The 23525-nt window shown below is 42.3% G+C and overlaps 1 protein-coding gene across 4 annotated transcripts in view; it reads left to right on the plus strand.

Moving 5' to 3' along the window:
- DAAM1 (dishevelled associated activator of morphogenesis 1) overlaps positions 1-23525 on the plus strand; it is a 218840-nt gene that overhangs the window by 188749 nt on the left and 6566 nt on the right. For all 4 annotated transcript variants that reach the window (XM_069733373.1, XM_069733399.1, XM_069733382.1 and 1 more), the window contains 7 exons: positions 7913-7997; positions 9553-9659; positions 15757-15845; positions 17000-17168; positions 18637-18744; positions 20574-20634; positions 22052-22183. In XM_069733373.1, the coding sequence (XP_069589474.1) occupies positions 7913-7997; positions 9553-9659; positions 15757-15845; positions 17000-17168; positions 18637-18744; positions 20574-20634; positions 22052-22183 (751 nt within the window). The remainder of the gene's footprint in view (positions 1-7912; positions 7998-9552; positions 9660-15756; positions 15846-16999; positions 17169-18636; positions 18745-20573; positions 20635-22051; positions 22184-23525) is intronic.

The raw sequence follows: 23525 nt of genomic DNA on the forward strand, positions 1-23525 counted from the left end.
AGCTTCTACCAACATCCCTATAGAACATGAATGCAGTGGTGAGACACAAACCGTTATCTGCTGTTTTTCCTTGGGATTGTGGGGGGTGGGGTTTCAGCAGTTGGACCACCACTGATCTACAAGTTATCACCTATTGTTTGAAAAGTTGATAAAGGGTTATTACCAACAATAAAAGTTACATTCTGAAACCATGATGATTTTTTCTACAACTTGCTACATTAGTAACCAGTTTCTGTTATCATAACTGAATTGGTGGATATATGTTTCCCAATCTAAAGATCAAAAATTCAGGAAAATATGAAAAGTTTATTGACAGACCCCATCCCGACAAAAGCCAGTAGGACACTCTTTTAGTCTCCATTGGGTGTATAGAGCCTATGAATTAGTTTGACTTCTGCACAAGGAGTTTTCCAAAAAGTGTTCACAGAGTTTTAAGCCTCCTAAACAGTTTGGGGTGCTTTCACATTGTGTTCCGGAACCGGTTCGGTGGCCACGTTGAGGCTGGTGTCCGAATCTCACGCAAAATGGGATTTTGACCTATGCACCTACAAAGCCATAGACTGTAATGATGCTGACAGAGTAAACATTTGCTTGGTTGTGCATAATTTACAGGCATATACACCTACTGGAAGTGGACACTCACACTGTCTACTATATCTGGGTGTCCCTCTCCTGTAGGGCGTCCACGCTCGAAAATGATGCATGACAGAGCGCACGTTCGCTCTGCCGGCACCATTATAGTCTATGGCCACGTCCGTATCCTGTTTTGCAGGGGGGGTCAGACATAAACCTGAACGCAATGTGAAAGTACCCTTAGATGGCTGTCATCCGAATGATGGTTTGGCCAATTGTTCGGCCAGCATCTATCTCACCTGACTGTTCCATGCACAGTAGTGCTCGCTTTGCCAAGCACTCCTTTGTCCTCTGTGAGAGAGCCATTACCAGACTCCTTTGGTGGCAGCTTATCACAGGGAGAACAAAAAAATGTCAAATCCTTATCTCCCTCATCATCTGTACCCCATAAACTTTAAGGTACCTTCACACTCAGCAACTTTAGAACGAGAACGACAACAATCCGTGACGTTGCAGCGTCCTGGATAGCGATCTCGTTGTGTTTGACACGCAGCAGCGATCTGGATCCCGCTGTGCCATCGCTGGTCGGAGCTAGAAGTCCGGAACTTTATTTGGTCGTCAGGTCGGCGTGTATCGTCGTGTTTGACAGTAAAAGCAACAATGCCAGCAATGTTTCTTCATGGAGCGAACAACCAGCGAGAACGATAAGTGAGTCGCCGTTACGTCACTGGATCGCTCCTGCATCGTTCTGCTGTTGCCGGTGTCTGACGTCTCCTAGCGACCTAAACCGCGACGCTGCAGCGATCGGCTCGTTGTCTATATCGCTGCAACGTCGCTGAGTGTGACGGTACCTTAAGACTGTTGGCTAAACCCGTCAATATCGTCGGGTTCAACCAACGTTAGTCTAATGTGTATGGGGGCTTTACAGTATAATGACTCCTGAAAACCAAGAACGATCTCCTTTCATGTCTTGTTAAACCCATTAAAATAGAAGAAAACAACTCAATATTTGTAAATCTGAACTGTGGTCGTGTTTATAGGTCAAGTAGTCTCTCTGTGCCTTTGACACGCTCTCTGGGAACCCAATGTACTGGCAGCAGAGCTGTAGAGTACAATTTGTCCTCCCATCCAGAGATAGACAGTAGATGAAAGAACTTTTCATTCCCGGTCCCTGTGCTCCTCATTTTATTGAAAAACTTCCAAACCTCCCACTTTGCTGGAAAGAGAAAATCCATCCTATTTTAGATGTTCTGCAGAACCCGGGCTAAAAATAATCTTGGCTTTCTACTGTTCAGATCTCCGTTTCCAGCTACTTTGTTTATTAAGGAAATCATCAATAACTTTCTTTCTGGTCACTACATGTACCATGAACGCAGACTCTGACGCTGTACGATGAACATGGGAATTGGGCTTTCTTTTTTCTTCCCATTTCTACACCACACCCATGAAAATCAAAGTCGGCACAGTGGAGCAGATCTATGGTTATGAAAGGTTTATTGCTTCCTACACTTCTTGGTTCTGCTTGACGGACATGACCCTGATGGCTGAACGTCAGCAATAGCTGGAATGTAGATCTAATCGTGGACACTGGGTACATTCATTCTTCATGTTCAGTTATTTCCCAAGCTCCTTAAAATGTAGGGTCACCTTATGTAAACCTACGGCATTATATTCAGAATTGCTTAATTAACAATTCCCTGATTTGTCATTTCTATTGTCATTGTTTCTTCTATATTGGGGCACTGACACATCACTACTAGATTTCTCCCCATTACGAGTGATGATTGACTATGTAACAAGTCCATACAGGGATGTTTTAGGCCCTATATGTCAGGCCAATGCAAACTTTATTCTCATCATTCTGTCCCCATATCATTTGCAAATTGTTGGCAGCACACACATCCCGTTTCCAAAGACAGACAATATTGTCTAGTGTAAATGTCATCAGAAAGACTTCTATACAGAGATTTAGACCGCAAAGAATGCTGGGAGATTTCAGCTCTGAAGTATTTTTGTTAATGCAGTTCTGGACTATAATTCAGGCTGAACTTGTATCTGTAAAATAGCAAAGCTTTTAGTCACCAGTTTATATAGAATAATTTTGTATTTGTACTGTTATGCTGTCACACTTTCATGTTTCATAGTCCCAGTATGGACTGGCCACCGGTCTCCAGACCCCAACTGGACATTCATATATGCTTATAAGGCTAGGGAAACAGACTTTTATCTCTTTATCCCAGAAAATCGGTCCAATTATGCTGATCAGACTCTGATCTAGGTGCAATCCGATAATGGGATGCCGTTTTTTGTTTTTTTTTGGAGCCGACTTGGGCCGAGTTAAAAATCAGACATGTGCACAGCCCCATAGAATAACATGGGGACCAGTGCTGTCCATCAAAGCGACAGATGGCACTTGTCCAATTGTTATGGTCGTGTGCACAAGCCCTTAGGCTCTTGAGTTCAGAGCAAGAGACCGGGGCCAGTCCATACTCAGAAGGTGATGATGGGTGTGTGAACTGGCCTTAGGGCTTGTTCACGCTCTGCGTTTTACAGTAGCAGTGAAGTGGATGCGATTTCTGAACTCTCATGTACACTCTGCTTTTTTTTCTCGAAGATTTGAACTATCAGAGTGTTTTTTTCATATTTGCAGCACGTCCATTTTTTCGGCATTTTTCACCCATTCAAGTTACTGGGGAAAAAAATGTATTAAAAAACCGCAGCAGTTTTCCTGTTGACACCTGTGTACCTCTAAAAAGGTTTTCCCATTATAGACATTAATGAATGTAGCAGCTGCAAAATGGGGACCGACTGTCACCCTGATATGTCCCAAAGACAGAGCCATCCCATCCAACCCCCTTGTATTTCCTGATCTCCAAGGTAGGAAAACTATACAACTCCTCATTAAATCAAGGACACTGAGAGATCTGATCGCTGTGGCCCCTGCCCATGTAGTGGATACAGCTGTGCCATTTGGTCACCCAGTTTGCATTAAAAGTGGCTCATTTTTTACTGCTATACCAGGATTATGGCAGGTATAATGGGGAATGCAGATAAAGCGGGGTGTCTGTACATTGCGATGGAGATGACTTGTAAACCAGTTTGTAGCAGCCTGGATTAATCCGTCCCTTGCCCTGATTTCTGAGACTTCTTGGAATGATGTCACGGCTGCAGGAACCAGATATCAAGTGGCCTCTTATCCTTGGGTTTAGCGGAGCCAAATGTAAGAATACTATAAATATATATTTTTTATATCCCTAATCTAATGAAATGTGTTTTTACTTAATTAATTACAAGTTATTTTTAAAACTGCAAGTGTATGGATCAGGATTCAATGACTTAAACACTCTGCACTGCAGGTTTTAGTAAATAAATCCTTCTGATAAATCCACATGAACGGGGTCTGCAGCACCCTTATAAAATGTGCAGCTCACATCTGTGATGCTGTGAATGTTTCTGCCCTCGGATACAGAGCCATTTCATGTTGGTGACCATAGGGGTAGTTGCAAAATTTCAAAAGAAAAAAATACAATTGCCAGTGGCGTCTCAAGTGCCAATGAAGTAGTGCACATGACCCGCAATTCTTGCCCGATGCCCCAGATTTCCAGCAAAAACTCCTTGATCCGCCAATCTCCACTGTGTAAGCCTACAAGAAGACACTGTCCTTGTAGCACAATGGCATCATTGTATTGCGGTGCCTGTGTCAGCCCTCTGTGTGTGAGCAGGGGGAAGAGGACTCTTTCATTTGGATTAGGTGAGTATAAACTTTTTGTGGAGGTTGGCACAAAAATGGTAATACTTTTGGATGGGACACTCACTCAAAGGGCATTGATTCTTTCAAAAGGGGTTTTTATTGCTAGATTAGGGATGCAGTTTTTGCCTGGCCTCAGGTGCTGGCAAGCCATGCTATGCCACTGCTCAAATAGGCCAGCACTGATGCCATCGTCCACACTAATCTATCCCAAAGCAGTAGTGGGGTAGGGGTATATCGCCAACATTAACAGTATAGGTATGATTATTATACAAGTGCCACTTTTAGGGTTAAACCCTTACATATAACATAGGAAGACACAAACGGCTTCTAACATCTGTTGATCGATCGTCTGTTCTCACCGGAGAAATCTATGACCAACCAAACATGTCTACAGTAGAATACGGCACGTGGTCATTCTTTTCAACATGGTTGGTCCAGAATCTCCACTCATGTGTGCGCCAGGATGGGAATGATGTCCACATACCCTTCTAGTGCATATGGAAAGGTTTTGTCTTTACAGGATTTAAAGGGAGTCTTGGCACAAAATGAATGTTCAAACCGAGCACAGACCCTCTGTGGCCCTTGGTGCAGCAGAGCAGCTCTGTGCACCTTCCCACCTACTTGTTTTAAATCCTTCTCCGTTCTTCTATGATTCTTGTAAAGCCAGAGTGGTCAGTGAAGGAAGAGGAGGTAAAGATAGATGGAAAACAAGGAGGGTCTGACAGTGTGCTGAACTGCTGTGCCACGGCAAGAGTGCATTGACCGCCTGTTCTTCGTTGGAATGGTCATTTTGTGCAGAAAATTCTCCCTTTTAAAAAAAAAAAAAATGGATTAACTGACTTAACAATCAGAAGCTGAGAGCTCAAGGATTTGAAGTCCTATTCTTATTTTCCTTTTTAATGAACACAATGGAGAGTCCACCACAATGTAAGTACAGAGCTTTCAGCACCCCCTCCTAAGTAAACAGATCTTGACGTAGTGAACCTTGAGCTAGAGCTAGTGGCGGAAATTAAACACCTAAGGGATTATTTAATAAGCCGCAATTGTTTTTAGTGATTAGGTGATGACCTCTTTGATCTGATGTCTTCCACTACCCTCTCTTAATTCCACAAACATCCCTAAGCTATTAGCATTTGCCAAGAATAAAGCATTTCTCCATATCACTTGTCGGCTCATACACAAGCCTTCTTGTTCTGTTAAACATACTTTGTATGTATTGATCCATAGATTTTTGCAAAATAGGAGCGAATCTGTATGTAATTATGCACCATAACTATTAACTCTTTTCTGTGATTTCAATGTATTTATTTATTTTTGGATGGTGGGTTGGATGGTTTCTTCTATAGAAGTTCATGTAGTGAGAGATATTCATAGACGTGTTGGAATGTAAATATCATATAGCAGTTTAATACTGCAGTGTCAGCTGTCTGGTTTGGTGACCTTTTGGTGGGTGACGCCACATATATAATGGTGTGTATACGATGGCATATGATACGATACACTTTATTGATCCTAGGGGAAATTATGGTATTACAGCAGCAATACAAACAGTAGTACATAAAATATTAGGACACAAATCTTGCACAGGTATACCAACATTACATAACAAATAAATCTGGGTAGTTCAGGTATATACGGTAAGTCACTGTTAATTGACATTAGTACACCAGCAATCAGTCATTGTCGCCTTTCACCCGTAGGAAATTATTATACATCCCATAGCAGTAGGTACAAACGATTTCCTGAATTTCTCCTTCTTACACCTTAGTAGCATTAGGCGGCTGCTGAATGTGCTTTTCTGCTTCAGGAACAGCTCGTATAGTGGGTGTGTATTATTGATCATTATAGCCCTACACTTCATCTGAATCCTATCCTCCAATACCTCCTCAAGAGTCCAGATGGAGGACAACAACCGCGCTTACCTTCTTGATAAGTTTGTTGAGCTTATTAGGGTCAGATATTCTCACACTACTGCCCCAGCATATGATAGCAAAAAAAAATGGCGCTTGCCACAACGGACTGATAGAACATTTCCAGCATTTTACTGCACACATTGAACGACCTGAGCTTCCGAAGAAAGTACAATCTGCTCATTCCCTTCTTGTAAACCTTTTCTGTGTGCCACCTCCAATTGAGTTTACTGTGAAGGTGAACCCCCAGATATTTGTAGCTCTCAACAATCTCAACCTCCTGGCCAGCAATATTGATCGTTAACCATCTCCTTGGTTTTCTTTACATTTAGTTCTAGACAGTCCCCCACCAATCCACAAAGTCAGAAACCACCCTTCTATATTCCTCCTCCCCCAGGCTCCCCTCAATGCCCCCTACAATCACTGAGTCATCTGAGAATTTTTGGAGGGAGTTGTAGACACAATCTAGCAGGATACTTTTAAATGAAGGCTGTTACCATGGTTACAGACTACAAACAAATCCAGTGTAGTCAGAACCAGCAGTCCTTCTCCCTGTTTGTCGGCCGCCTCTAACTCTCCCTCTAGTTGGGCAACAATGCTGACTCCATAATGGGAGAGTGTTAACACTATATTGCGGTTGTATATTCTCTCTCATATTCCAGCAGCCCCAACCAGAAGGTCATTCTCATAGCCCTAACTTGCAGATATGATGCATCCACTTTGGGTCTTGAGACCCACAATTTGGTTTGGAATTGTGGATATAATACAGACTTAAAAATACAGTCACCATACAGTTTTAGGAATTGGGTTAAAGGAAATAAGGGCCGCCATGTACATTAGACTTACGTTGGCGAAACTCAGACAAGTTCGGCCGAAAGTCTCATTTGAATGGGGGCCCTGACTCGCCATGTGTTGGGGAAGATAAGGATTCGACATGTCTGATGTTGGACTGCCGGTCCTCATTGTTCTCTAGTGATAAGCCGCCAACAGAGGAGTCACATAGAGAACACGAGCACTCGTGTGTATAGGCAAAACACGAATAATCGGCTGTAAAGTGTATGGCGGGACTTAAGGTTTCTATTAGTGTGACTTCAGGCCTGACCAGCTTTTTTAAGATAAGGTGTAACATTCTTTTAATGGTGGTTCTGAGATCCATTGGATTTAATTTGAGGGAAAAGTGCACGTTTCCGTCACGTTCAGCACTCTCACAGTCAGGAAATTTCCTTTCTAATCTATAAGATTAGCAGTAAAGCATAGTTGGAACATGTGCTGGCCCGCTCCACAACGTGCTGGAAATTCCTTTTGTGACAATGTCGTGGCTCAGTATGGACTTGCACAAATTCAGTGTAGTCTTTGATGATGAGCGGTGCGATACATAGTACACAGTTACCACGAAGCGCGTGACGGGAAGGAGTTTGTGTTGCTAGAATTCTGCATCTTTTCATCCAATATGATAGAATTATCCAAAATTCTAGAACTTTCTGCCTTCTAGGAACACTTGGTATATATCGGATCTCATTTAGCAAAACCTGAATAATTAGAAATAATATTTTTTTCTTTCATTGCTGAAAAACACCAGTCACTAAAATGTGTCTCTCCAGCTACTACAAAACTACAATTCCCAGCATGCCTTGAGTTGCAGCGCTTAATATGTAATGTCATGTTTACTTTCTCGCAGGCTAAAGTTGTCGAATGAAGAAATCAAACGTGCAATTTTGACAATGGACGAGCAGGAGGATCTACCGAAAGACATGCTGGAGCAGGTGAGGGCGCTTATCTGACGCTTCACCCTTGATCTTGTTTCTTTCAGCAGAAATGAAGGAAACCTCCACCCACGTCACCCATTAACTAACTAAATTGCCTTTTGGAAATTGAATAGTGACAGATGAGGCGTAGATAATTGTGCAATGGAGGGAATTTGTCACTGTTTAGATCTAGACAACATAAGAAAAAAAAACCCCTAAATATCCGATACTGTTATGTATACATGATATATGGCAGGTCGCAAGCAAGGATTATACTTCACATATATATATATATATATGCTGAGGGCGAAAATGTGCTATTCTATACCCACAAAGAAAAAAATAGCAGCAGTGACCTCTACAGGGTAATGGATGCTATTACAAGCTGGGAAAAGTACCGAAATGCTAAGACCAGATAGGGCACTATAGTGTGGAGCTATACTGTGGTCACCATCGAGTACTTTTTTTTTTCCTTGGTGCTTGTAGGGGTGAATGGCACCTAATAAGGCATACTTGGTGGAGTACATAGCCATGTAGGACTGTGCGTGCCACAGTCTTTCACTCCCGGCATGCCATAATCCCAAATAACAGCACTAAGACGTGAATGTTATCACAGCGCAGACGCTTGAAGACTGTTATTTGAGCATTTGTTACGGTATGGCAACCTGTAGATTCCCTTTAACTTCAGTGACCTTTTCTTAAATCTAAGAAAATACTGTAATTGAAAAATCTACAAATACAAGAGTAAAACACTACAAAACAAACACAACATGATCCAGCTCATACACTTGTAGGTAATACAATCCAGATTAAAAAGGAAGGAGCTTGGGAAAATTTCCAGGGAAGGACAATTCAAGAAGCAATTGGTCTCCGAAGTCTACGGTGAAAGCGTTCTCACCCTTTCCATTTGTATGAGTGGTTATTAGTTTAATTTGTACATAGTCCTATAATAAATATTCTATATACGAGCCCCCAAGGTGTAGTAAATCTTAGCTGATTAATGAAAAGTGTCAGTCTTGATGTATGAACTTAAAGAACTGTGTTTTCACAAACTAAGGCCAGTTTCACATGTCTGACATTGACGGTCTTAGGTTTGTGAGCCATCAGAGAATCGATACTCTCAATCGTAGTCCGTTGTCATTGGATGCATACATTTCCATGAGGAATTACAGGTGGAACAACACAACATAGAGATGTTGGGCAGTATGGTGGCTCAGTGGTTAGCACGGTCGCTTTGCAGTGCTTGGGTCCTGGGTTCAAATCTCATAAAGAACAACATCTGCATGGAGTTTGTATGTTCTCCTCTTGTTTGCGTGGGTTTCTTCCAAGTTCTCAGGTTAACTCCCCCACACCAAAGGCATACTGATAAGGAATCTAGATTGTGAGCCCCGATGGAGACAGGGATGATGATTATAAAGCGCTGTGGAATATACCACTATATAAACAATGCATAATTGCAAGTGAGATAAAAGAAAAGACGCTCCAGATTAGTCACTTTAAAGAGGATGTCTTTTAGTAAAAACTTCCCCATAAAGTATGTGTTCAGGCTTCTAACACAGTTTGTCTTCTCCAGCTCCTGAAATTTGTTCCTGAGAAGAGTGACATTGACTTGCTGGAGGAGCACAAACATGAGCTGGACCGTATGGCCAAACCGGACAGGTTCCTCTTTGAGATGAGCAGGTATGTTTTTTTTTTTTTAATCATTTGATGAGCAACATGCCAACTTAACCACTGAAAAGTTTATTTTTCTAAAACCCACTCTACTCACCCATCCCAAATCCTACCCAGAATTTGAAAGATTTTTTTTTTGAGTGCTAATAATTCCATACTTATGGACCACGATCTTCACATCAATTCTCCAAGCAGGCACGTTATTTTCTTTATCTTCGGTTTTGACAAGTGATCTGGCATATGTGGGTTTGCTGAACTGACGGCAGGAGACCCCACTCAAGCCTTCTCAATACAGTGCTGAAGACTTACTGATACGTTTTCATTTTTGGACAGTGCAGGCTCAAATCTGGCGCATCTTCAGATGGTCTAGTCTATAACAGGGGCTCTCATTGGATGACCATTTTGTCTCCTGTGCAGACAAACAGAATAAGGGATCTGTTGTATCAGTTATGCTAACGGAAGAAGAGGGGCTTTATTGATTATTATGGGGTTCGTTTATTTTTTTTAGAATGGAAAGAAAAGTCTTGGATGCAGAACTTTTTCGTCCTGTCAGAAAACTAGAATCCAGACTTACTGCATAGCAAGTAGTAAACCTATAAAGAGGGCACCAGAGGTAAATGCTCCGCCATAATATATATAATAGAAAACCAAAAGAAAATGGACACTTGAGCTAAAAGTAAACAATTTTATTGAAAAAACTATATAAAATATACATGAGTCCAACAAATAAGAACCAGAGTAAAAAGACACAATGAGAAAAAAGAAAGGCGACACTAGTGCCACACACGGACGCTATAATCAAATGAGGAGCAAGTAATCAATTGTTATCATACCAAAGGTATATACATACACACATGAATAGCATATATCAATAAGGTGGTAATTCTGCATACCAGCAATAAAAGACTGTAGTGTCAGATAAATAACTGGGCAAATGGTAACCACACTCATAAAGAAGCGCTCAAATAATGTACTAGTGCAGGAAGGTTCTAAAATATAAATATAAGTGCAAATAAAGTGCCCCTCGAGGAAGCAACACTTGCGAAACGCGCGTCGGGGCCCCTCTTTCCACACACGGCAGCAGGTTGTTTCGTCTCTCATTTTCCCTATCTGTTTTTGATTGTAACTATGCAGGTATAGCTTAGTCTCAACTTACTTACGCACATGGGATTTCCCCAGGATACTTGAGATTATGCATCATTGTTAGTAAAGCTATATGGGGTACCTTGCTATATAAGGTTTGCATTAAGCACTTTATTTGCACTTATATTTATATTTTAGAACCTTCCTGCACTAGTACATTATTTGAGCGCTTCTTAATGAGTGTGGTTACCATTTGCCCAGTTATTTATCTGACACTACAGTCTTTTATTGCTGGTATGCAGAATTACCACCTTATTGATATATGCTATTCATATGTGTATTTATATACCTTTGGTATAATAACAATTGATTACTTGCTCCTCATTTGATTATAGCGTCCGTGTGTGGCACTAGTGTCGCCTTTCTTTTTTCTCATTGTGTCTTTTTACTCTGGTTCTTATTTGTTGGACTCATGTATATTTTATATAGTTTTTTCAATAAAATTGTTTACTTTTAGCTCTAGTTTCCATTTTCTTTTGGTTTTCTTTTACTGCATAGCAATCAGTAGAGCCCCTCTGCTTCTATTTGCAAAACTAATACATCAGATTCCTTATTCCTTTTGAACATTCTGTTCTGTTTTAAGGACAGACAAATTTAAATATGAACAGAGCCTTACTATACTTTTTTTATTCCAATATTTGGCTCAATTTGTTGTTTAAGGGATTATTTCCAAAAAAGAAGTTATTCCCTACCCATAGAATATAGCATAACTTGGTGATGACCGAGGTTGGAAATAGAATAGCGGAGCACATGCTTGACTTCTGCTCCATTGATTTTCAGTAGGACAACTGCCTGAGGAAGCAGATTATAGTGATCTGCTATTACCATTCGCAGAGTTCAATCATGCTTACCTGTGCTCCATTCATGAAGGGCTCTGGTGGTCCCAGCATTCATATCCTCAGTGGTCAGCAGGTTATCCAATATGCTTGGGAAAGAAGATAACTTGTTTTTTTGGGGCACTATCCTTTGTTGTTCTTAATTTTCTTGTTGGGTTTTAAGCCTTTCTGCAACACTTTAAATGTAATTTCCCTGTCTCATACTCACTTGCCGTCACCTTCATCGTTTTCCAGTATCGTTTCTGGCAAAAAGTGACCTGCCGGTTGCTCCAGTGTTTCATGGAGCCACGCAAAGGTCACTCTTCAATGTAAGGGTATGTGCACACGATGCAGATTTAGTGCAGTTCAGCAGTGTTTTTTTTCTGCAGCAGGAACGCTGCAGAACTGCACTGTGATGTACAGTACAATGTAAATCCATGTGAAAAACAAAGCTGTGCAGAAAAATCTGCGCAGAAACGCTGCAGATTTCAAAGAAGTGCATGTCACTTCTTTTGTGCAGTTCTGCAGCGTTTCTGCACCCCTCCATTAATAGAAATCTGCAGTGGTAAAATCTGCACAAAATCCGCATCAATTCCGCACAAAAAACGCACTAAAACCGCATCAAAAACGCACCTGCGGATTCTGCCAGGAGATGCAGATTTAGTGTAGAAAATTCTGCACCACATTTCTTACGTGTGCACATAGCCTAAGTGTGTGGGAATCTCACTCTGGCGCTCATCGGCTTCCATTGAGAGTTTGTGGCGTAGCTTCAGACTTTCGGCCAGTCAGAAGTTGTGGTCACAAGATGGCGCCACGGAACCAGCGCAGTGCCAAAAAACGGTGAAGACGCTGGAGGGTGGGTATATGGCCATGGGCAGGGGACATATACTTAAAGCGCCACTCCAGCATTGAAAAAAAAAAAAAAGTGTGACTAAAAACGCAAAGTAAATGTGGTGCAAGGTGAGTGACCTAGTTTTCTTGGTGCAAATTGAGCAAAAATGTACACTCTAGTATAAGCAGACCTGATTATAAGCCGAGTCACCTAATTTTGCCATGAAAAACTGGGAAAACTTATTGACTCAAGTATAAGCATAAGCAAGGTATGCATGGGCCCCCTCATCCCCATCCTGGTATGCATGGGCCCCCTCATCCCCATCCTGGTATGCATGGTCCCCTCATCCCTATTCTTGTTTGCATGGTCCCCTCATCCCTATTCTTGTATGCATGGGCCCCCTCATCCCTATTCTTGTATACATGACCTCCTCATCCCCATCCTGGTGTGCACGGCCTCCTCATCCCCATCCTGGTGTGCACGGCCTCCTCATCCCCATCCTAGTATGCATGGCCTCCTCATCCCCATCCTAGTATGCACGGCCTCCTCATCTCTATCCTGGTATTCATGGTTCCTCATCCCTATACTGGTCTGCATGGCTCCTCATCCCTATCCTTGTATGTATGGCACCCTTATCCCTATCCTTGCATGCATGGCACCCTCATCCCCATCCTGGTATGCATGGTTCCTCATCCCTCTCCTGGTATGCATGGTCCCCTCATCCCTATCCTTGTATGCATGGCCCCCCTCATCCCCATCCTGGTATGCATGGTCCCCTCGTCCCTATCCTTGTAAGCATGGCACCTCATCCCTATCCTGGTATGTATGGTCCCCTCATCCCTATCCTTGTATATATGGCACCCTCATCCCTATCCCGGTATGCACGGCCTCCTCATCCCCATCCTGGTATGCATGGTTCCTCATTCCTATCCTTGTAAGCATGGCACCCTCATCCCTATCCTGGTATGCATGGCACCCTCCTCCCCATCCTTGTATGCATGGCACCCTCCTCCCCATCCTGGTATGCATGGCTCCTCATTCCCTATCCTTGTAAGCATGGCAACCTCATCATTATCCTGGTATGCATGTCTCCCATCAAAAATGCGTATACAAAAAAATCCTACTTACCCTTCCTGTGCTCTCTCGCAGTGACTACATCTTGTTCTGGTGCCAGCAGCTGCTTACAAGCACAGCACAGCTGCTGGAATACTTGCTGCTCTCCACGCCAGGACTATGTGCGTGGAGGGCAGTGAGTATCCATTGCTCTTAAGTAGCGCGAACAGTGTCAGACACATCCGCCGTGCGGTAACGTGTTCCCTCTACTTAAGGGAATGAGTATTCACTGCACTCCACGCCTATGGGAGTGGAGAGAGGTGAATATTCATTTCTCTTAATTTGTGGGCACACGTGACATCTTGGTTGCTGCTGGAAGTCAATGGCTGTGGCTGACACTGTTCGCCTATTACAGAGAAATTAATATTCACTGCCAGAGCAGTGAATATTTATTTCTCTTTAGCAGCGGACACAGGAGTTAGCCGCAGCCGCCGACTCCTGCCTCCTGTGACCCGCTGCTTTGCCGCTGCCGCCCCTCTCCATCTTCTGGGACAATGACTCGAGTATAAGCCGAGGGGGATGTTTTCAGCAAAAAATAATGTGCTGAAAAACTCGGCTTATACTCGAGTATATATGGTATTTGGCATATAGAAAAAAAAAGAACTTGTTCTTTTTATTTCATGAAAATGTGGCCTAAAAAGTCATTTTAAATGAGATTTCTAGGATGAAAAGACATCACTGATTAACTGAGCAGTCAGTGATGTCACACATTACTACAGAGCTGATAGGCTGCATTATCACGAATTGTGGCCCTCCGGAGCATCATAGCTACCATACGTTGTGATGTATAGCGGAAAGCACATACAAGACTAAGGAGAAATCTGAAGTAATAAAACTCTATGCCAGATGGATGAAATTAAGCCAAAACTCCATATTTTCCGAACTCCCAGGTGAATTGTACAGAGGAGATACATTTATTCTTTTGCTTTTCTCAGAACACTGTTGGGAAAGTGTAAACCTCGTCTTTTCACAGCTGCAAAACATTTTCTTTTCATAGAATATCACATTTTGGAAACTGCTCGTATTTATTTTATCGGGTCTCGTCACTGGAGAATATTGAATTTTCAAGTTATTATTTTTTTTTTTTCTTCACATTTCTCAACTACCCGGTTTACAAGTAGGAGGCTGTAACTAGCTTCACATGTAAAGCGCCATGGAATAAATGGCGCTATAAAAATGTATAATAATAATAATAACTAGCTGAAGAAAGCAAAATGTCAGCGCTATGCGGCATCACCCACATGTCCTTGATTTATATTGGATAGTAATGTTTATTAGGGTTATTAATCGAAGAAACATATAAAGATTTAGTAGCGATTTTATAGTCTTAATAGAAAAAAAAAAACAGACCGCTTAAGACCAGCTGCCGTATTCCACTGGGAAACATTGAGTTTCGAAGTGTGACCTTTAAAGGGTTATTTCCCTCTTCATAGATGGTATTGTTGGGTAGGTATTGTAAAAAAAAAAAAAGCATTTTTGCAATTTATTGCTCATTAAAAATAACGGCCGTTTTTGAGGTATTAGCACTTTTGTTTACAGCTCGTTGCCTAGGAGACAGACCACTGCTGCTGTGTAGCTTGTAAGCACTATGCTGAAGCTGGCTAGGATTAAGAGGCAACCGAGCACTCCAGCTATCCTGGTCAGCTTCAAAATAGTTCTTACAAGTCCAATATAAAATTGCTTTTAAGTGTATGTTTCGCTGTCTAGCAGCAATGGTCGGTCTCCAAGGCAACAAGCTAAAAAGAGAAGTGGTTAGTATCTCAAGAACGGCTGGAAATTTTAATAAGCAGTAAATTGCAAAAATGCTTGTTTTTACAAGAGCTATCCAACAATACCCATTTTATGAAGAAGGGAATAACCCTCTAATCAAATATTGCACATAAAATTATGTGCTGTGAAGGAACTGTAATAATTGATTACAACTGGAATCAAAATTTGCCACTGCACCTTTATTGATACAGAGCCCAGCCTTTTTTTTTTTTCTTACAGACTCTAGCTGGTTAACAACGCTATTTGTTTTTGTTTCGTTTTTTTATGAGGATTCTGGAGCAGATTTTGCTCCAAAATTCACATCAAAAGCAACTTGGAATACACTTTCTCTTAGAAAATATATCATTTATTAAATCTTAAATGGTATGCAATTTGATTGTTTTTTATAATGGACGAGAAAATAACATTCTAATAATTCGATTAATTCTTCTAGGATCAACCATTATCAGCAGCGGCTGCAGTCTCTGTACTTCAAAAAGAAGTTTGCAGAAAGGGTTGCTGAAGTCAAACCAAAGGTGGAAGGTAAGTTGTAGTTAGTGTCCCTAACATTCGGGGGTCTTAATTGGTGATGAGCAATGGAATAAGGTGTTATCTGAGCATGCTCGGGTGTTGAGTGTCTTCCCCATTCTCGAATAATATGATCGAGACCCTGCTGCTGCATATCTCTCAGCTGTTTGACAGCCACAACACATGCAGATATGGTCTGTTAGGCAAACCCTTTATGTGTTGCGGCTGTCAAACAGCGGTGAGACATGCAGCCGCGGGGTCTCGATCGTATTTTTTGAGCACACCGAAGACACGTTCACTCACCACTAGTCTTAATATATCATGCACCCTTACACATGCTGCTGACTGGTGAGGGATTCAGGTACAGATGGGTCATAGCTCGGCTCAATGTCCCAAAATGGAAAGAGCTGCAGGCACCCACATGTACGGCACTGTGTATAAACAGTCAAGGCTCCTTCGTTCTGCTAATTCTTGGAGGTCCCAAATGTTGGACGCCATTGATTATGCATTGCAGACCTGGAAGAATAGGCCATTAATTGAAAATCCTGGGAAACGCTGTGGGTCTGTTCACACGGGACACATTTATTGGCAATTTTTTTTTTTTTTTTAAGTACCAATGTGATTGATTTTATGAAATCTCTTTCGCCCTTTCTTTTAAATTTGTATCATAAATTGCCCGATGCTTCAAATTTGGCATTCACACTTTTGTCAATTAATGCAATGCAAAGGGTGAATTCACAGCAGAAACCACCACTATAGTGGCACAATGGGCAGCACGGTGGCGCAGTGGTTAGCACTGCCGCCTTGCAGCACTGGCGTCCTGTTTTTAAATCCCACAAAGAACAACATCTGCAAGGAGTTTGTATGTTCTCCCCGTGTTTGCGTGGGTTTCCTCCGGGTTCTCCGGTTTCCTGCCACACTCCAAAGACATACTGATAGGGATTCTAGATTGTGAGCCCCAATGGGGACAGTGATGATGTCTGTAAAGCGCTGTGGAATTAATGCGCTATAGAAGTGAGAAAAATAAATTAAAATGTGAAATTGCTGTGACTTTTGGACACACTTGCAATTTTCAGTAACGCCAAAGATGTATGACCTACGCCTCTGTGTTCTGCATGTTACACTAAATGCCGTCCTCACTAGACTTCTCATTCTCCCCTTGTGCCCAGCCATCCGCTCAGCCTCCAAGCAGGTTTTGCAGAGTAAAAGCTTAAAACAACTCCTGGAAGTGGTCCTGGCTTTCGGAAACTACATGAACAAAGGACAGAGGGGAAACGCTTACGGGTTTAAGATCTCCAGTTTAAATAAGATCGCCGATACCAAATCCAGCATTGACAAGTAAGTGACATAGAAGAGGACAGGTGCCGAGCTGCCTTTACATTGCTTCGTAATTTATGTCCGTAATATGGAGCATAATGGTACATGTTGCAATTTTTTTTTAAATCATGAGACTATTGGTAAGTATGAAAACTCACCAGTGAGCACTGGCATTATGGCAATAATGGGTCTGTGTGCCGTCGGCGACGCACACTGACAGCTCAACGATTTTATGCTTGTCTGAATGACCCCTAAAGCCGCGGTCTTACATTCACTTCAGTTTTTATATCTCTGTGTCATGTTTTGCATCCATATTATTTTTCTTGTCCCTTTTTAAAAACTGTAAACTGATATAATTCAAAGGTAAAACCGTTCAATGGATGGTTTAGAAAATGGACGTAAAACTGACGCTTTCTGTTTTTTTCTGCATCCCTGTACATTTAAATGGCCCAGTTGGATCTGCAAAAACGGATGAGAATAGGACATATTCGGCGTTTGTCAGAACACACAGGACACAGATCCATGAAAATAAAAAAAAAATAATGGAACGAGTGGTTCCAATAAGCGGAGTCTGTGTGCCGTCTTGTCTTAAAAATGGGGTTGTATGTGGATGAGCGAAACGGATGTGTGAATGTAGCCTATTGCTGGGAGAATCTTTGGAAACAAGAGAAATGAGCGATACGCTGAGAGTAGAGATGGACACCCTGACCAAAAGCCGAAAAATCGGAACCTGCACAGTTTTATCAGAAAAACAAAACGTTTTGAGTTAATAATGAGAAAAAAAATGTCTCATTGAAGTAGATCTCTTCTGGAACAGGGTGGGCTCTGTGTACCCAACTGCGTAAATGAAATTTGGCTTCCATCTTGGAGTAGTTGGCTACTTACTTTGACCTACACTACTGCCTACACGGGTTATCGCTTCCACAGCGGAAGCGATCCCAAAGGTATCTCATCAGCAGAGATATTCTGGAGAAGATCTTTTATTGGGTTCCTCCAGGAGGTTTCTGCATTTTCCTGTAGCTGACCTCTCACAGGGGGTGTTGTATATACAATCCAGCGTGAGACTTCCACTAATTTCCCTCAAGAGCTGCGGTTTGTTTTATGCTTGCAAAAATGGATCCACGGGGAACGGTGTGATGTAATGTTAGGAAGAGGGATGGTTCTGATGACATTCAGCTGTTCAGATCCTGTAGTGAATATCATGCACTTATATTGGATTCATTCCCATACAGCTCCGTGAATGGTGTGTGATGTAGATGAACACTGATACAGTCCAGATCTGCAACATTTGGGCTGAATATGAAGTTGCTGATATCCGTTTCTGTGCATCGGGTTGTCCGGCATGTACTGACAAGCGTCAGCCATTCTAGAGTATAGGAAAAGTCCTACTTCTCTGCCTGTACAGAAAGTGATTGATGGCTTTGCCTATGTCAAGATCTGTCGTTCATATTGTTACTGTACAGTAATAAGATATATTGTGTCATTACAGGAATATCACCCTTTTGCACTATCTAATAACAGTGGTAGAAAAGAAATATCCTAAGATTATAAGTCTACACGAGGAGCTGCAGAGTATCCCCGAGGCTGCAAAAGTAAAGTAAGTGGCGAGCTGAATATATCGAGAGCAAACAGCTACACATATGTTCTGCAGATTGGGAGGAATGGATCTACCACGCTTCAAACATGAGAAAGCTGAAGAGTTAGGAGAAACTACAATGTGGCCGCTGACGTAACCAAGCTGTTTATTTACTGATAAATAGCAAATTACTAATCCACCCACCGAAAAAGCTTTTGATGTCGATTACAATTCCAGTATAGGAAACGATGCCTTAGAAATGTGGTGCTGGAGAAGAATGTTATCGGTGCCATGGATGGCAAGAAGAACAAACAAATAAAGCCAGACATGTCACTCAAAGCAAGGATCACCAAACTATGACTTGCCAACGTTGGACACATCGAGCACTGGAGAAGGACATCATGGTGTGAAGAAGACCAACAACCCATTACTTGATACTATCAAGATAACGGATAAGACCCTGGTGGACCTATCTAGGCTTGCACAAGATCCGCCTTCCTACAGATGGTTCATCCATAAAGTCAGCATGGCTCAAGATCGAGCCGACGGCCGCTAAATAACAAATTAAAGGGGCACTATAGTTGAAAAAAGTTATCCCCCATCAAAAGGATAGTTGGTAACTTGTTTATCATGGGGGTCCAACTACTGGGACCCACGCTAATCGGTAGAACAGGGCATTTTGTCCCCTTCAGAACGGTGTGGCAGTGTACATGTGCAGCCTGCTCTATTCATGTACTGTTGGGCTGCCGAGCGCTGCAGCCAGCTTTTTCCTTCATCGTGTTGCGCCAGTCAGGCATCCAACCTGCTGCTCCACTTTGTTGAATAAATATTTCCCTTTTTGCCAATCGGCGCTGGTCCCCGAGGTCAGACCACCAGCTATCAGTATGTTATCGCTTATCCTATGGATAGGTAACATAGTAACATAGTAACATAGTTAGTAAGGCCGAAAAAAGACATTTGTCCATCCAGTTCAGCCTATATTCCATCATAATAAATCCCCAGATCTACGTCCTTCTACAGAACCTAACATGTTTTCACTGGACAGTGTCTGTAAAAAAATTAAATTTTGGTTAAGTTTTAAGATAAGTTCACACAGGTTGTTGATGAGGATTGTAAAGCGGATCTACTCCAAAACCCATATCGAAGAGTATGAAAACAGTAATTAGATGTGGATTTTGAAGTGAATCCAAAAACCACATCAAACTTACTATGAGCATAGTTTTAAAGGGGTTGTCCAGTCTATGACTGCAGACTGAATCCTCATATCGCGAGCAATGCGAGCAGGCGGGCACGTGACCACAAGTATGCTATTTGCATACATGCGGCCTCATGCAGACTAGACGTATGCGGCTTCCTCAATAGAAGTGAATTGAGCGAGGCTGGACACATCTAGTTGGATTGTGGACGAAAGTATGCAAATCACATGATTGCGGTTACATGACGGCCCGCTCACGGCACCAGAGAATGACATTGCGCAGTGAGGATTCACACGTCTGCAGGCATATAGTGACTGCAGGCTTGTACCCCAAGCCTGGACTACCCCTTTAATGATAATATTTAAGCTGCCTGCAGCCACTAATAGAGCGCTAGCTGAAGACTGACTCATAAAAGGGTCCAAAACTAATAAAACCAGATTAAACACCGCAGGAAAGGTTTGGCCGACTTGGCCTCTTCAGACTGATCCCTAGTAATCAGACACATAGCATCTACCTGATCCCTGGGCCTGACTTCGATGTGCCATTACTTTATAATGGATCGATAAAATGGCTTTATCTTATGTGTCATATGTATATATTTTATATAATATATATATATCTTATTTATATACATATATATTTATTTTTTTTAAGCATGACTGAACTGGACAAAGAAATAGTCACCTTAAGGAACGGCCTGAAAGCTGTGGAAAGTGTAAGTAGCTCTATTCCTCTATTCTGCGCTTTTTGCAGTTTTTGAAAAGTTTTCTTAGAACTGTGAATGGGAAGGTTGCTTTGGAGAGTTCTTTTTTTTTTCTTTTAAGAGTAGGCTATGGCTTAAGGGGTAAGGGGAGGATTGTTGGGCAATTGTTTTTGCTAATGCTTAGAATTTTAGAACAGTCGCCCGACTATATTATATGGATACATTCAGGTGTACAAAATTATCCTCGGAAATGCATATAATTTTTTTTTTCACGTATTGAAATTGCCAAAAAAGTGCACATCAAGCACGCATTATTGGAATACACACGGGATGTACAGCTTTTCTACAGGTGTCGGGAGATTTTTGCCACGAGTCTGTCACCGGATGTAGACCTTCCCTATCCATTTCCTACAGCTGACCCTACAGTCAGTGTGGGGGTGGGGGGAACACCTAGTGCTCTTAAGAGGAGCCTTGACCCATCCTTTACCCTTTGGTGACTTTTAGCTTTAGTTATACCTAAATCTTAGAGGATACGGGAATGACTTTGGTATTAATGTCTACCCTTATTTCTTCCTAAGAGTAAAGTATGGTTCAGGGATGCTCTTTTTGGGCGCCAAATACCCCTCACACCTGTGAATACTGTTTTTGGTGAAGTTCACAATTTGTGCATTTCCTAGCACAATATGATGTATATTCATAGCAGGAAACAATCTCATATATTTGGGCTGAGATTTACCTTAACTTTCTCGTATATTTAGATGTAGCAGAAATCTTTCAATTTTTTAGATTTGCTGCTAAATCCACAACTTTGAGTTTTAACATTTAAGGGAAACCTGTCACTTGATTCATGCTGCCCAAACCAATCACGAATCAAAGCCTGGCTGCACGAAGGCGCCGGCACGTTTCGGAGAAAACCTAGTCTAAAGAGTCGTACAGAAACCATATGGAGAGACTAAATTAGTGCAGTACGACTCCTCAAATTTTTCCTTCGCCTCGCTCCTGGTGATTGACAAGTCCCTCCCAATGAACGCACATTGGAGAAGCCTATCAGATTGCTGGAGCCTCGATTGATCACGAGAACAGAGGTCCGGGAATTCTGCTCCATCCATCATCTGCAAGAACGACGGAGACGGCGCTCTGCTATCTTTGTCACACCTGTAGACCATGAATATAGCAGTACAGGGGACCCTTGTTTTTGGGATCATTGGAGGTCCAAGCAATCAAAAACCTAAATCTACAAACTAGTTAAAATGCTGTAATTGTGGGAGAAGGCCTTTAGGTAATTCTGCATCATCCATATGTCAGAGACAGCATATTGCAATCATTTCTTCAGTTCATAGCATAAAACGCCACGGAATATGAAGACACTATATAAGCACTGTATAATTAATAAATAGTAAATAAAATTATTTATTTTTTCCCCATTTAGGAACTGGAGTATCAAAAGTCTCAGCCCTCAGTGGCTGGAGATAAGTTTGTGTCGGTGGTCAGTCAGTTCATTACGGTGGCGGGCTTCAGCTTCTCTGATGTAGAAGACCTTCTTGCTGAATCCAAGGAGTTGGTGAGTGCAAGGCTATAAATCCAGACTGCTGGCGACACTCGTATCACTTGCACTTCGGGAGATTTCACTTGTTCTTAATTGAAACAAATCTCAACCCGGCCTCCGAGATTTAGGAAAACACTGGGCGAGTGCCAGATGTCAGATTCCTGCTCTCACGTAGTTTTGGAAAATGAAAGCAGCACCGACTCCACATTTTCTGTCAATCGTTTTATCTAACCCTCATCGCCTCTACAGCTCCTACAGATTTTCACACTAGTCCACTTTGGACAAACAATTTTTTTGTTTCCATAAATGAACTGATCCAGGAGTTTCTTGCTGCCAATTCCCCTAAGCAACTAGTTGTAATCTGTCAAGGATCCAGTTACCCCACAGTATCACCACAGAATAAAGGGATCTGGACACCTTTTGGGGGAATTTCCTTTACTCAAATGCATGAATCTTTAAGCTAAAAATATGTTTTTTTTCATTTCTGATTCATTAAAATTTGATGCTGTTGTCACTTTTTTTTTTTTCATCAAGCAGTTTTCCATTGGAAATGTCTCAAATTTTTTTTTTATGCACCTGTTGCAATTTTTACAACTGTCCCAATAAGCTCAACCAACTCTTTACAAACTGGTCAGGATGGGGCATGTGCCCAATAAACTCATCATAATTTATATTACATAAGAGGCGTACATTAAGACTGAAATGCACCCATCATCAAGTCTGGAGTACATGAGTGACCTTGTTCGGACGGGGGGGGGGGGGGGGGGTTTGTAACTTTTATCTGTTTGTCTAAGCTCCTCTTAATAGATTACCATCTTTGATGTGATCTTTACTCATAAATTAGCAGAGAGGAACCCCGAAAAGGACACATAAGAGTTAAAGCACAACTCCAATGCTTATTATTTCATTAGTATCACTAATGTATGTTCCCTGCCTGTAGTAAAAATACTTGTCTTCTGCTGTTCTCAGCTCCGCTCCTCTTCCGCTGGTTGCGGCTCCGCCCTGCTCCTCTTCTGATGGTTGTCGCTCTGCCCTGCTCCTCTTCCGCTGGACGTGGCTCCGCCCTGCTCCTCTTCCGCTAGTCGCGGCTCCGCCCTGCTCCTCTTCCGCTAATCGCGGCTCCGCCCTGCTCCTCTTCCGCTGGTCTGGGCTCCGCCCAGCTCCTCTTCTGCTGGTCTGGGCTCCGCCTTGCTCCTCTTGCGCTGGTCTGGGCTCCGCCCTGCTCCTCTTCCGCTGGTCTGGGCTCCGCCCTGCTCCTCTTCCGCTGGTCTGGGCTCCGCCCTGCTCTTCTTCCGCTGGTTGCGGCCCAGCCCTGCTCCTCTTCCGTTTGTCTGGGCTCCGCCCTGCTCCTCTTCCG

The sequence above is a fragment of the Ranitomeya imitator genome, chromosome 1 (genome assembly GCF_032444005.1).
Source record: "Ranitomeya imitator isolate aRanImi1 chromosome 1, aRanImi1.pri, whole genome shotgun sequence".
NCBI lineage: Eukaryota > Metazoa > Chordata > Amphibia > Anura > Dendrobatidae > Ranitomeya > Ranitomeya imitator.